The 15084-nt window shown below is 43.5% G+C and overlaps 1 protein-coding gene across 1 annotated transcript; it reads left to right on the top strand.

Moving 5' to 3' along the window:
- Window positions 1-9012: 9012 nt before the first annotated feature.
- Window positions 9013-10347, top strand: Tcim (transcriptional and immune response regulator). Its single transcript, XM_028768267.1, has one exon. The coding sequence runs from the start codon at window positions 9128-9130 to the stop codon at window positions 9446-9448; it is 321 nt and encodes a 106-aa protein (XP_028624100.1). The 5' UTR covers window positions 9013-9127; the 3' UTR covers window positions 9449-10347.
- The last annotated feature ends 4737 nt before the right edge of the window (window positions 10348-15084 follow it).

The raw sequence follows: 15084 nt of genomic DNA, 5'->3' as shown, positions 1-15084 counted from the left end.
TTTCAGCCACTTTGCCTCTAAAGAAAAGTAGGTGCTCTTAAATAGTGGTATATTTGCGTCTTTCACCAGCATTTAAAAACTGCAGGTAAGCATAAGTAATTTTAGCGTCCTTTCAGAAAAGACATCTCACATTCATATGTACACATGTTAAAAATGCGGCAGAGTTTCAAATACAAATGTGATTTAAAAAAATGCGCCTTCCTGAGCTTGTGTCCGGCCCCCTTTTCATCTGCAGACACCTATTAGACAGCCCTACTGTTTCTACTGAGTAATCTTTCCAAATATCTAAAGAGAGAATCATTGTTCCTGCACAGGCTAGTTTTACCCACAAAGCATTTCAGAGTTTCAAGGCTGGGGCTAATGTCATCACTCGGGAGGCAGAGGCAGGTGAATCTCTGTGTTCAAGGCCAGCCTGCTCTACAGAGTGAATTCCAGGACAGCTCAGGTCATACAGAGAAACTGTATCTCAGAAAAACAAAAACAAGAAAGAAGGAAAGAAGGAAAGAAGGAAAGAAGGAAAGAAGGAAAGAAAGAAAGAAAGAAAGAAAGAAGGAAGAAAGGGAGGAAGGAGAGAGAGAAGAGTGAAAGAAGAGGGAAAAGAGAAAGAGGGAGAGAGAAATGAGAGGGAGAGGGAGGGCGGGGGGGCAGGGGGGGAAGGGGAAAGAGAGAGAGAGAGAGAGAGAGAGAGAGAGAGAAAGAGAGAGAGAGAGAGGAGAGAGAGACAGAGAGAGACAGAGAGACAGAGAAGGAAGGGAGAAAGAAGAAGTTAGACATATTCGTTTGCTCTGACACGAGGCCAGATGTGGTACCCCACTTAGGAAAATAAAGTACAGTAAGAGGGTCTTTATGTACGACTGCGGGTGCCATCTGTGGTACCTCAGTACTCATCAAACTCCGGGGCACACACCAGAAATCCTCATTTCTCTTACACCCACTTTGAGAAGGGTGGAGCTGGTATAGCATCCCATAGCCAGATGTGTCCCTGGAGTGGGTGGGTGGGAGCTCCAGGCGGGAGGAGACTGCTCACAAAGACTTGTTTTTAGCCCTAGTCATAGATTATAGGAACATGCGTGCTGCTATAGATATTATGAATACCTCATGCTCACATCCTTAGGAAAACATGCTGGTTTATGTTCACAAGTGTTTTCTTTCTAAAGTAGCTATAAACATTGGGGCTCAGTGTTTGAATCTGGACAGCTAATTAAAATTTTAAAAAGGAACAGCTTATCTTCAGTTTCTATTTTAGGAAACGGTTCAAATATAGACTGATGGTTTAACCAAAGACAGCTGTTTCATTTCACATGCAAAAGCATAGTTCAAGAAGAGGCTTTTTTTTTTTAAATGGCTTGTGCTGTAATTCTTTCCAATAAAGTTGGTGATTTTTTTCCCCACAGTTCCACTGAAAGGATTTGGAATTGCATTTGGGTCTTAGGTGAAATTTATTATTTCCTTTCTCAGATGTAAACTAAATGTCAGGCTTAAAATTTTCTAAATAAAACTACTACCCTTTGTTGTAAGGGTATAATAATTAAAGATTGAGACTGTATTTAACAATACAGTCCTGGAAAAAATATCGTTGCTAACTTTAAAAAGGATTAGCCATAACTATACTCAAAAAAAAAAAAGAGGAAAAGAAAAAAAGAAAAAAAATCTGGAATGGGTTTCATATAAGGACATGAAATATAGTAAAACTTTCAAACCAATAATTTTTTTAATTATTGGAGAATATTTTTTTTTTGAGTATAAAAAACTGGAGCAGATTGAATTCTGGGTGAAAAGCCCCGTATGCTCCCCACTCAGCCCTCTCTGACTAAATCTCAAATGCTAAATATTTTAAAGAGTTTTCTTAAATAAAATCAGTCAAAACAACAACCAGACAATACTCAGGGTTGTAGATTAACACATGAGTAAGGTAATGACAGCTGTCATAAGGCTGAGTTCTTTCTGGTTATATACAGGTCTTTGGTGTACTGTATGCACTACCAGACTTGCTTCCTCCCAAATTCTGTCAACTCTCAGCCTCTTTGTCTTATGCTGCCACCAATCTGCCTAAGAACTGGCCCTAGCTTTATCCTCCATCTACTGTCCAATTGGCGTGCAAGTATCCTTTCCAAATTCGTTTAGGATAAGCTGATCACTCCCTGAAGACACATTTGTTCTCTTTAGTTGTTTCTGATAGCCCAGTGGTCAAAGTAAAATTTTAAAGATAAAATTTAAAAGCCTGAGCCACTCCTTCTGCAGGCTTGTTTTACTCACGATGAAACTACAGATCCTTAACACAACTTCCATCTCCCTGCAGGATCTGAGCCCTGCTACCTACCTACCAGCACTGCTTTTCTCTCCTCTCCTCTTTGCGTTCTGTTTTCAGGACATCTTGTCCCGTATGTCTTCCCCAGCCTTTAAGCTCATTTTGATCCCAGGACCTTTGCTTTCTTCTCTGTCCCTGGAGAGACTCTTCTGGCTAGATCCTACATCTATATAGCAGGTCGGCTCACACACAATCCATGGCTCTGCTAACCTGCTTTCCACTGTTGTTTCACACGGGGTCTCTCTTTGTAGCCCTGGATGGTCAGGAACTTTCTATATAGACAAGAGTGACCTAGAACTCCTAAAGACCTACCTGCCTCTACTTCCCAAGTGCTGGTATTAAAGGTGTGTGGCATCATGTCTTGTAAGCTCTGCCAGTTTGAACAAAACTTTCCGCTGTGCTTCTCACTCTGTGGCACTTATAAACTTGTCTTTGTACAGTTATGTGCTCACCTGTTTGTTCACCGTATTTCACAGTCTGCAAGAAGGACAATATCCATTCCCCCCCCCCAAGTTTGCTCCTAAAGCACATAGCATGTTACCTGGCACACAGTGGGTGTTCAGCAATAACAGAGAATGAATCTATAAACCACTGAATGAATGCATGGGAGGGGAAGTGCAAGGGAGTTGGATAGAAATGTCAAACTCTAGGAGATGCATGAATGGGAACATAGTCAAGAAGCTGTACAATGGCAGGCGAAATACAGAACTTGCTGAAAGGAAGTGACAGGTCCACAGTTGGTTCTGTCATTAAAAGGACTCCAAGACACTGGGAACATTCTTCTTCAACTTCTGGAATATTCCATGCTTTCATGTGTAAATGAGAATCCTATTTGTATGTGAAAATACTTTGTACCAAAGCAACCTGGTGTCCTTATTGTCAAGGCCAGAGTGCTTGTGGATATGCAGCTGAAACTTAAAGTTCAGATTTCAATGGTTTGCCAGGCAAGCATTTTATTACTGAGCTATGCCACAGGTCTCCTGCTTGCTGTGGTTTTTCCTACAGGAGAGGTAAGTAATCCAGGTAAAGGATCAGAAAATGTTTTCAGAAGGGAGATTGGAGATTAAAATAGTCTCTGTAAACAAGTTGGGGTTTCACTATTTGTTCAGTGTTTCTGAGTCCATGGCTTTCCTGTGGAACAGTCAAGGGCTGGTGACACCTGCCTATCTCCAGTGCTTTTAGGAGGGACGGCCTACATGGAAAAAACAGGTATATCTACTTAGCAAAGGCTTCTTTCCTTGTGTTTTCTAGATCCCTTCATTTGAACGCAAAACTGATCATGCATGTTTATGGCTGACAAACATATAATCTCTTCACATAATGAGCAAATACTGGAAAATTAATGACCAGAAGGAACTACCCTGGCCACAGAGGCATTTCCTTTAATCCATCCTCATCAGCTGTTGGCTTTATTGCAGGGATTAAAAACTGTCAGGCATCCAGGTGCAACCTGGGAGTCCCCTTGAGCAGCTTTTCAATCTTGTCTTCCGCCTCAGTAGCTGAGAGTAGTTACATAAGGGAGGGAGGAGGCAGGCCCAGGTGCAAAGGGCTTCCCAACAGTGTGGAGTTTCCCTTGGCACAGTGCATCAAACCAGCTTTGAGTCACATTTCTGGGCAACAGAAGCTGACATTGTTTCCCCGTGGACAGGCTTGCCACCTAAACTATTCTGAAATTCCTTCATGTCTCAAATCCATGTGAACGCTTTAAGGCAGCACTTCATGGTGCTGCTCAATTGATATATATATATATAATTCACAAAGACAGAGCTTGCGAATCCTCTGGCATAGGGTTTAAGCTCATAGGCTTCAGAATCGAGGAAGTCTGAGTTCATGTCTTCAGAGCTAAATGGCTTGAAGAGTGTACTCAATTCTGTCCACTGCAATAATAGAGCATCACAGATTTCTCGGCATAAAAGATTACAAAGTTGTTACCATGCACGTTAGAAAGCTTGGAGTCTCAACCGAACCTTCAGGGATACAGTCCTTCTGGGTGGCCTGAAACGGAACCAGAGAACTGGAAAACCCATATTCCTTGGTTTGTGGCTCTTCCTGCCCATTTTGAGAGCCTGCAGCTCAGTGTCTTTAACTTCTGACCTTCTGCCTCTCTCTTATAAAAGACTTGTCATTCAGTGGACCACCTCCTGTAGTAGGATGGATCTCTGCGCCTCAAGATTCTCAGCTCACATCTGTAGACTCTCAAGGGCTAACATGATGGCGCACAAGCAATCAGATACCACAGTAGCTCAGGTTCAGAAAAATCCTGTTACTATGCATGACTGTTATGGGTGTAACCAACCAGGTTCTAACTGCATCTGAGGTACTATCACAGGATGGCATTCATTCGTGTTGTGAAAACATGGTCATGGGCTCTAGGTAGAAACCTACTACTGTCTTGCTAGATGGATACGGTGTCAAACTACCTTCTAAACATTTATTTTTATGCTCATAGGTTAGCGCTTCAAGAATCAGAGAATACGATCTTATCAGAGAAGCTTCTGTTTGCAATAGGTGATGGCTAATGCAGTCATGACTAGACAATAGTCACTGAGCATACGGATGGTTGCGTGCTCCTCTCTAAGTGGGGAACGTGTTTCAATCTCTACAAGGCTCAGGGAACATAATGGATGAGGAGGGAGAAAATACACAAGAGCCAGATTATGGGGATGGGTATTGTCAAATGCTGTCTTCTCTTGATTATATTCATGAACTCACAGTAACTGTGATCATCTGATTCCATTATGGATAGAGACGAGGATCGTGAAGCCCCAACCCTCCCCTGGGGAGCAAGGGAGGGAGGGAGGGAGGGAGGGAGGGAGAGAAAGAGAGAGAGAGAGAGAGTTATATTCTTCAGCGGAAAGAATAAAGTATTCAGCGAGAGTGGGAAATGGGTATACATGGGAACAGGAAAATGAAAATGACCCAGCTATGTACAAATCTATGTACAAAATTACCAAAGAATCCAGGGGTGGAGGGATGGCTTAGTGGTTAAGACCACTGCCTGCTTTCCCAGAGGACCTGAGTTCAAGTCCCAGCATCCACATGGCAACTCATCACTGTCTATAATTCCTGATCCAGGCAATCTAATACCCTCACAAAGACACACATGCAGGCAAAATTTGTGAACACCAACGCCCATAAAATGAAAATAAATAGATTTTTAAAAAGTCACTGGGGTGACCCCAAGAACAATGCCATGGGTGCTGGGCAGAGAACTGGTAAGGGAGAGCATTGCTGGGATGTAGGATGCAGGAGAAAGACTTGTCTCAACTCTGGTGAGAGCACAGAGTCGAGCAAGCTCAGCTTAGGAGGAAGCAAATCTCCAGAAAGCATTCTCCATGCCTGCAAAGGGGTAGGAAACAGGCATTGGATGAAGGTGGTCTCAGCTGATACCACAGATGCTTACAAGTGCACTGGACCTCTCATTGCTAGAACAGCTGGGATTTTATCATCTCCTGCTGAAGGTCTCCCAACTCACCCACTCCTCCCCTGAGCTATGTATATCTCCTGGGTGACTACCACTGCGGTTGTTGTTGATGAGGGTGACCCCTGAGGTGGGGAGCTCTGGCTTGGACATCTCCTGGGATTTTGGCTTGCTTATTCTTGTGTTGGTCTTGTGCAGGCAATGAAAGTCACTGCGAGTTCACGAGCGCAGTGGATCTGATATGTCCAGAGGAGACTTTCACAGATGCTCCCTGTAACCTTTGGTTCTTAGAATCTTTCTGCTCCCGTTTCTGCACTGTTTCCTGAACGCTGTGTAGAAGAGGTATGATAAAGATGTCTCTATAGGGATGAGCACGTCAGTTACTTAACCTCTGCACTCTGACCAGCTGTGTTCTGTATTCATTGCCATTTATTGCAAAATGGAGCTTCTCTGTTGAGAGTTAGGAACTAACTGCACTAGTCATCTGTCGGTGCTGGGAGTTAGACAACGTTCCATCTTTTTAACACAATAGATGTGTGTGCCATATTTCTTATAGAGTCATACTAAGTTATCTTATACTTTGGAGTATAGGTCTATGCTGGGTATCATTTGGGAGCCATCAGTAAATAGGGCATAATAGAAAGTCAGGCGTCTATAGGAATCAGCTCACACGAGAGCTTTAGCACAAGAAAGCTGAAGCAGCTTTGATGAGTGAGAACTGAGTTATATAAATGTCTCGTCACCGTGCCTGGCACATGGTCAAATCTCAATATATCATTGTTTCCATAGCAGCATCAACCCTTCCTCATTGGTTAGAAAAGATGGACTGGCACAAAGATAAGTGGTAGCAGTGAGTCCACAGCCAGGGACATCAGAACATGGCGTTTCTTCCTCCCCCTGGGGAGGCTAGAGTGTGTCTCTGATAGAACAGTCTCTGAGTTAGGAAGAGGCTCTCTCCACAGGAGCTTCTGCAGAGAAAGTCACCCACAGCTCGAGTTGTCCCTCATCTTCTGACCCTTCAATCCTCTTAGCTCTCCCTTCACGGTAGGCTCGAGTCCAATGAGTTCTAACAATTTTTATTTTTTTTTCATTTTTTTATTTTTTTATTTTTTTTTATTTTTTTGTCTAGGGGACTTAGAGGTCTCTTAGCTGATCTCCTTGCTCTTCTGTCCTGGCTAAGAAGTGACAGCTCGTTAAAAAATTGTAAACAAAACCATCTTGCTCCTCTGCTCCAGTATCTCCAGAGGCCAGTCAACTTACATGGAATGAGGCAATCCAGGATAGGAGTTTTTGAGAATCATAATCTGGTCTGCTGTCTTCCACCACCTTCTCTTCCCGCCCCAGGCTCCTCCCATCGTGCCCCGCCCAGGACTCCCCCATCATGCCCCACCCCGGGCACCTCCCATCATGCCCGTTCACTGTGTTCCTACCACACTGGCCCCAACTATACGCACCCGTGCCTGTTGCCAGGCCTCTGTTCTTCCTGCTTCACCAGCCTGAAGTAATCCTGCTAGCGTGGCACTCCACCTCACTTCCTTCCCTCCCTCAGGTCTGCACAGGTCAGTATACCTGCGTGGGTTAGTCTTATGTCAACCTGACGCAAGCTAGAGTTATCTGAAGAGAGGGAACCTTAATTGACAAAAATGTCTCCATAAGGTCCAGCTGTAGAGCATTTACTTAAGTAGTGATTGATGGGGGAGAGCCAGCCAGCCCACTGTAGGTGGGGCCATCCCTGGGGTCGTGGGCCTGTGTTCTATAAGAAAGCAGGCTGAGTAGGCCAGAGGGAGCTAGCCAGTAAGCAACACCCTCCATGGCCTCTGCATCAGCTCCTGCCTCCAGGTTCCTGTCCTATTTGAGTTCCTGTGCTTTCGTCTTTCAATGCTGAACAGTGCTGTGGAAGTGTGAGCCAAATAAACCTCCCCCACACCCCCACCCCCGAAGTTTCTTTGGTCATGGTATATCATCACAGCAGAATTAACCCAAAGACAACACTTCCTCTCTAGTGTCTACAAAACCTCAGTTTATAGACGTCCCCTACCCTTATGTGCTCATGCAACTCTGGTCCATATTTATCCACAGTGAATATTTCTTTCAGATAATATGAAGAAATTATAACTTCGTATAATAGTAATAACTTCAAGTAATAAATTAAAACTTGAAGATAGCATCATTCTGATCATGCTGAGTGATTCCAAAATAGCTCTTGAAACACAAGGTCATTATATGCAAAAATGTCTCATTCCTGTCTCCTAGTAAGACATACACTTTATTGAGGTAAAATAATGATTTTATTTCTATTTTATTCATTTAATTTAATTTTGAGACGGGGTATCCCTGCGTAATTCAGTGTGTCCTGCAGCTTGCTATCCTGCCTCAGCCTTCTAAGACAGATGGGGTTATAAGTGTGTGACTTTCTTGACTATATAGGAAATAACATAAAAGTCCATTCTGGTTTCTTGGAGGGCCAGAAAGTACAGTAGAGATTTGATTCATAAGGAGAAATCTCTAGGTCAGATGAAGGTAACGTTTAGCGTAGAATAGCTGTACATATCTGAGTCTCGTGGATGGCCAAAGTAATAAATTAAAACTTGTAATGAGATAGGATCATTTCTGATTATACTGAGTGATTCCAAAGTAGTCCTCAAAGCTCATTCCTTGTGGGCATTAAGTTCTCAAAGCACCTCCATTAACTTTTGCTCCCTGTTTTTGGATAGCTGTTGTTGTCAATGCCTACACAAGATAGGGAGCTATCATGGGCCCCTACTGCTGTTTAAATTGCAGGTCCCAGCAGAAACTGATATTGCACTCATACACAGTCTGAGATTCATGGTTTCGGGCTGAGCCGTGTCAGTTTTCTGTCGGCAAACTTTAGCTCTAGAGTCAGATGTCCTCCAAAGTATTTTCTCTGACTTCCACGCCCTCACTGAACAAGCCACCCTTCCCCTGATCGGGACAGGCAAAAGACATACAGATCTCAACTGCCAGGGTCTGGCTCGCACTTTAAAACTTCTGTACTAATTGAAACTCTGCTGAGCTTGGCAGGGCTCCTTGTTTCAATTGTTGGTGAAGATTTTGAGCCTTTTCCCTCTCTCCTGGTTTCAGCGTCTGGAAAGAAGAGAGACAGTTTGTAAAGACACTGTGCCGTCTGGGATGTAAAGAGGGAAGCCTGTAGCCAGCTATCTCTAAACACAGCTTTGAAATGCATTCCAGCATCCGGAGCCAGATATTTGGCAATGCAACTGTTAATGTTCTGTGGTTTTTCCTCCCTGGGATCAATGTGACGTCACCAGTGTAATTTGAGTCCTGAGCTTTGTTCACACTTTAAATACCAGTCCCGGGATGATTTTACAACAGACTCCCTGGAAGTGCCCAAGCTGAGCTGTGGAAGACACACATCGATGAAAGCAAAGCAAAGCCACCAAGCCACCAGCATGTCCTCGTCTCTTCGAGTAAGCCCGTCCATCCACGGCTACCACTTCGACACAGCTGCTCGCAAGAAAGCTGTAGGCAACATCTTTGAAAACATAGACCAAGAGTCCCTGCAGAGGCTCTTCAGAAACTCCGGAGACAAGAAGGCAGAGGAGCGGGCCAAGATCATTTTTGCCATCGACCAAGATCTGGAGGAGAAAACTCGAGCCCTCATGGCCCTGAAGAAGAGGACAAAAGACAAGCTTCTTCAGTTTCTCAAACTGCGGAAATATTCTATCAAGGTACACTGAGCATAGCAGGCTGAGTAAGGAGCTTCTCCACCAATGGACCTTTAAAGACCCAGTGAGCCTGCCAGCCCTGGCAGGGGCCGCGTCCCGCGCAAAGGCTTGAGAGCCTCCTCCGACAGGACCCTGAGGATGGAAAGGGACATAACTCGCCAGCTACATAGACTTCCAACTCATTGCAGCTCTGAGCTGTCCCACTGAGTGCAAAGTGCCTTCAGCAGGCGTTGAGAACTCTCGCAGCAGGAAAGGACCGACATAGCCCGAGAGGATGGAGTCACAGACTAGAACATGGCATTTGTGGGGACTGAGTGCATGCACCCAAGGGCGTCCGCACCTTGCCCTAAGACTAAACTCAAACCTAACTTGGTTTTTGTTCTTGTTCTTGTTTGGTTTGTTATTTTGTTTTCTTTCTTTTCTGTTTTTGAAAAATATCGAAGTGGGTAGGGAGAGGGAGGAAAGAGAAGGAATATGAAGCATAAATGGTTTACTGAAGTTTTGTTTTTTTTTAATCTGAAAGTTTTAAAGTGTGGTTAAATCTCCGTGCTGTTTATTGGTCAGAGATCAGTAATTGACTGCTTGCCTTTAATACAATGCCTAAGACAGTGCACCCCCTGGTGTTAACGTCAAAGAACTGGATATCTTGCCTAGCCCAGTAAAACCCACACCTTTCTCTATGTTTCTAGAGGATTTGTACACATATAAATCTGGACTGTGAACAATTTTCTAATGTTTTCTTTTTACTCTCTGACTAATGCTAAAATATAATCTAATTGAATGGCCTACAGACACTGTAGCAAGCATTAGGAAATGAATATGAATGATTTTGGAAGGATGCTATGGATACTTTTTATAATTTATTATACATTGTAAGTGATACATAGCCCTAATAAATTATTATCAACTTAGCTTCTCTTGCTCTGTGATGATCGATCCCAAGGGAAAAATATAGGATGGTAAATTTTGATCGTTGTAAACTTTTCTAGGGGTAGACTCTAAATCTTTCAGAGCAGCTTTATGCTGATTGCCAAACTTTTCCAAAACAAATTATTGCACCAACTGTCTAGAGAACTTTCTCTCCCCATTTTAAACTTCATGGAGTAGATATAGTTGCCCACAGAGTAATTTGGCAACATTACTTCTATGTAACCATATCTATCTTCATGTTTGTAAAATTTCTCCTCTGTCACTACAGCAGATATGTACTCATTTATTTCTTCCCAAACAGTATGTTTTGAAGTTAAAGTGAATTATGATAAAGTTTCTGTGGGTTACTATAATATTACTATCTCTTTCCTTACTCTAGCATAATTTATAATAAAGCATTTCTAAAGAGGCATGAGCCAGTGCCCACTGTGCTTTCTTAACAGGAAGGCAAAAAAAAAAAGTTTCCAAAAATTCAGCAAACCTACTGAGTTTTCTTTTTAAAATGCTGGATATGCTATATCAAAACAAATGAGCTATCTGAAACCTTTCAGGAGGCTTAAAAGCCAGATTTTTTTTTTAATTTTTCAAATTAATGAAATTATTTACTTTACATCCCAATCCCAGTTTACCTCCCTCCTCTCCTCCCAACCCCTCCCCCCTTCCACCCCTTCTCACTAAAAGGGAAAAGGCCAGAATTTTAAATACAAAAATTATAAAAAGAAAAGAAGATGGTTTAAAAAATCCATATTTAGCTATTAAGTATTAAGTTGTTGAAGGTCATTAAAAATTAATCCATGGGACACTTATCTAAGCATGTAGGTTAGAATTAGATCACTGACCAGCTGTAGAAGACCCTGAGTTTCAGTCCCTGGAAATAAAAAAGGGGGGAGGGGGAGCTATTCTGGAAGTGTGTGTGTGTGTGTGTGTTCGAATGTTGTGATGTGTTTGTGAGTATGTGCATGTGATATATGTGCAAGTGTGTGTGTGAGCATATGTGATGTGTGTGTGTGAATATATGTTTGAGTGTGTGCATGTGTGTATGTGTGTGATATGTATGTGTCTATGTGTATGATATGTGTGTGTCTATGTGTGTGATGTGTTTATGAGTGTGCATGTGTGTACATGTGTGTGTGTGTGAGAGAGAAATGCCCATGTGCATTATCTGGGAGGATTATTCATAATCTTCATTAGATTTTCAGAGACAGCCATGACACCAAAAAAAGTTAAGACTCATAGAGGCAGCCTTCAGAGGGGATAGTCACTTGGACAGAATATGCTCAGGAAAGTAGAGGCTGTGGAGAAGTCCTCTGTTTTGTTCTCCTGGCTCTCGATCTGATGCACAATGAGCTAGCTAACTGCTGTCTGTGTGTGCTCAGAATAAGTGTCCTAGTCCTTATGGGAACCATCATGGGAAATCTTTAAGTTGCACTTCATTCAAAGACAGAGCTGAGCATGGCTGCTTATGCCTGAAATCCTACCACTCAGGAGGAATAGGCAGGAGGATTGTGAACTCGAGGCCAGCAACAGTCACTTGGTAGAATCATGTCCTAAAGATCAATTACTCCCTCCCTCCCTCCATGCATTCCAATGAAGGAAGCACATCTCGGATGCCGAACTTAGGTTTAATTCCCTGCATGCACTCAGAACTCTGTATTCTGTTGCTGCTCCTTTCAGTAGAGTGCAGCGTGTCTGTCTTCATCAGCACATGAGGGAGAAAAAAAAACGAAAACTCCTCCGGTCGGTTGTTACAAGCTCTCTCCCCTCTTTTGGGAAGAACAGAGTGGAATCGATGTGATTGCACAGGATGATTTTTAACTGCATAATAAACACTAGTAATGCCAGATAAAAATAGGCGTTATCAGGAAAGAAGAGCCATGGGGTCAGAGAGATGGCTCAGCAGTTAAGAGCACACGCTGTTCTTAACAGAGGACTGTTTTTTTGGTTCCAAGTACACATAATTGTGTGACACGGAACTACCTGTAATTCTAGGGATCTGATACTTCTCACCTCAGCAGGCATCCGTACCCACTTGTACAACCCCCGCGCGGACCCACACATATACAAAATCGAAAATAAAATTTAAACGACGTAAAGGAGGATTGTTTCAGCTCTGAGTTCTATTTCTGACACAAGGAGGGCCATATCGACTGTAAGGACTTACTGTAATAAGAGCTTATAAAAGGGTAAAGGGTTTAGTAGGTCATTAACCTGATCACCTCACTGGGATCATAGTAATCACTAGCTTTTGCTGACGTATGAGGTACTGATGGCCAGATAATTCTGTAAACGTTGTGTGATGTAGGAGATAAGAGAGCGTGTGTCTGCAGCGATGGATCTCCATGCACATAGGGCTATAAGCTTCAACAACTGGAGAAACTTGCTGATGACGTACAACTTAGGAAGGACGGCCTTTGTGCCCTTGGACAGCAGCTTTGACTCTGTCACCAGGAGAGATCAAGCTTCCCTCATCCTCTATAGTTACTGACTCACTAATCAACTGAAAAGATGGGCGCACATGGCTTCTGTCGGTCACTTTGTCTCACCTGTCTGTCTGCTTACTATGGTGAGCATGTCCTAGTTAAGCATTTTGGTGGTACTGTGCATCTAAGGCAGTACCATGTTCACAGCTTGGAGTCAAGGCCCCGCCTCACGTCTCTTCCAGGCAATGAGAGGCCTTTGGTCTGGTTTTCTTTTGGGGGCATGTCTGAAAGAGCAGGCTGTTCCATTCCCTCAGCTTGCTACCTGCTCCCAGCAAGTGGAGGATTCTGCAGCATATGGGATTGATTGAGAAAGGTCTAGGTTGTGTGTCTAGCTACACATTCTTCCATTGTCATGGGTGATTTGAATGTCATTGACATTTCCCTGAAAAGTTGGATCTGCTAACTTAAAAGAGAGGCCACTTGCCTTGGGGCCTCTAGGTCCTTGCAGGGCACACCAGGGATCTTTCTGCTTGTGCAGACATTCCCAGCATGGCCTAGGTTTTAAATGACCCTTGGTGCATGGGGAGCTGGTGAGAGGGGAGGTGCTGAATTTGTACCTGATGCAGTCCCCCAGCAAAACGTAGGAGGTGCATAGAAATGTGGGCCAAGGCCAAAAAAGACACTGCTTCCTGTTAGAGGATTGACAAAGGCTTTGACACAAACAGGAGGCAGACATTTGAACAGCAGAAGCCATGGTTGTAACTGTGCACACTTGTTTGTGTGTCTGGGCATGCATTTGTGTGTATAAATGCACACATCTTCCCTGTGTGTGTCCCTGTGTATGCAGAAGTCTTGGTAGTCTATATTTGTATGTGAGCCTGCATATATCTGAGTGTCTGTGTCTGTGAGTGTATGTGTGTGGTGTTGTGTATGTGCATCTAGATGTGTGCACCTATGTGTCTGAATGTATATCAAATGTGTGGCTGTGTGTCTTACGGCTGTATATGTGATGTGTGTGTGTGTCCATATGACTGTGTGAGAAAGTATAGTCACATGTGTATCATCTGTGTTTGTGTGATACATGTATATGTATCTGGGTATATGCATATAGGTATATCTGTGCGTGCATGTATCCTTGTGGATATGTGAGAATGTATATTCATGTATGTTTCCATGTATGTATCTGTGTTCCTGTGTATGTATGTGTGTGGACCTAGGTGAGCACTCATGAGTGTGTGAATGTGTCTGCATATGCTTGTGTCTCTGTGTCTGTGTGAGGTTGTATATTTATGTATGTTCTTGTGTCATGTGTATATGTCTGGGTGAGTGCATGTGTGTGTGTGTGTGCATGAATGTATGTTCGTGTGTATATCCTATAGCTATGTGAGCATGTATGTCTCTTTGCATCTCTGTATGTGCTGAGGATTAGCACGTAGTCCTAACCCGGGAGATGCTTCAAGATTCCTTGGAATAGTAACAGACAAAAGGGAAACCCTTTTTGCTGGCTTGTGGGTGTATCGTTCACAAAGGCAGAAGCGAGTGAATCGTGTCTGAGTCTCCCATCGATTGTGACCCGGGGACCTAACCAATAAAGAGTATCAATTAGAAGATGACTGAGCCCTTAAGGACAAGTAGGATTGATTTGTCCTGAAAGCAACAGAGAAGCACTGGTGACTTTACATAGGCCAGTAACACTTGCCACCCAGCTGTGCACATCTGGCCCTGTAAAATGACTTGTGAGAGAGCAGCTGAAGTCACAGCTCACACAGATGCCTCTGGAACCCCTTTTCATTGTGCCACAGAGGGAAAAGGCATTCGGGGACCTTTACTTAGTGACATTGAACTGCTACATGGCAGCTCCTCATGACCCAGAAGAAGAAAAGACTGTCGTGAGATGGGAAAGTGGCAATCTTCCACACTGCCCAGTTAAAACCTTAAGCTCTGTGATTGTGCTTAGATCATCCGGTTCTAGACAGATGGAGTGTCTGTCACAGGCCCACTAAAACAACTCCACTTCAGTGTGAACACGTATGGCCCATAGATACAGTTCAGAAACCTGCTAGCAAAATTACCTTACAGAATTTTGGCAATAAACATCACGCTCCCGTAAGCTATTGTGGAGTTTAGCAGAAGCAGGCTTTTCCTGTAGCAACTTTCCCACTACATGCTCCAACAAACCCTGCAAACAGGGCAAACACCCCACACCCACACTCTAGGCTTTGTGTCCTCACCTGTGAACAGTAGCAGTACACAAACACCACCAGACTGAGACAGGAATTCAGGGGAGGAAGAATTCCC

Source organism: Grammomys surdaster, unplaced genomic scaffold (genome assembly GCF_004785775.1).
Source record: "Grammomys surdaster isolate TR1022 unplaced genomic scaffold, NIH_TR_1.0 185, whole genome shotgun sequence".
Classification (NCBI taxonomy): domain Eukaryota; kingdom Metazoa; phylum Chordata; class Mammalia; order Rodentia; family Muridae; genus Grammomys; species Grammomys surdaster.
Note: the sequence above shows the minus strand (reverse complement) of the source record. Positions and strands in the feature narration are given on the sequence as shown.

What these genes read in the sequence shown, in the direction of transcription:
- Tcim (XM_028768267.1), top strand. Translation starts at nt 9,128, where the DNA reads ATGAAAGCAAAGCAAAGCCACCAAGCCACCAGCATGTCCTCGTCTCTT.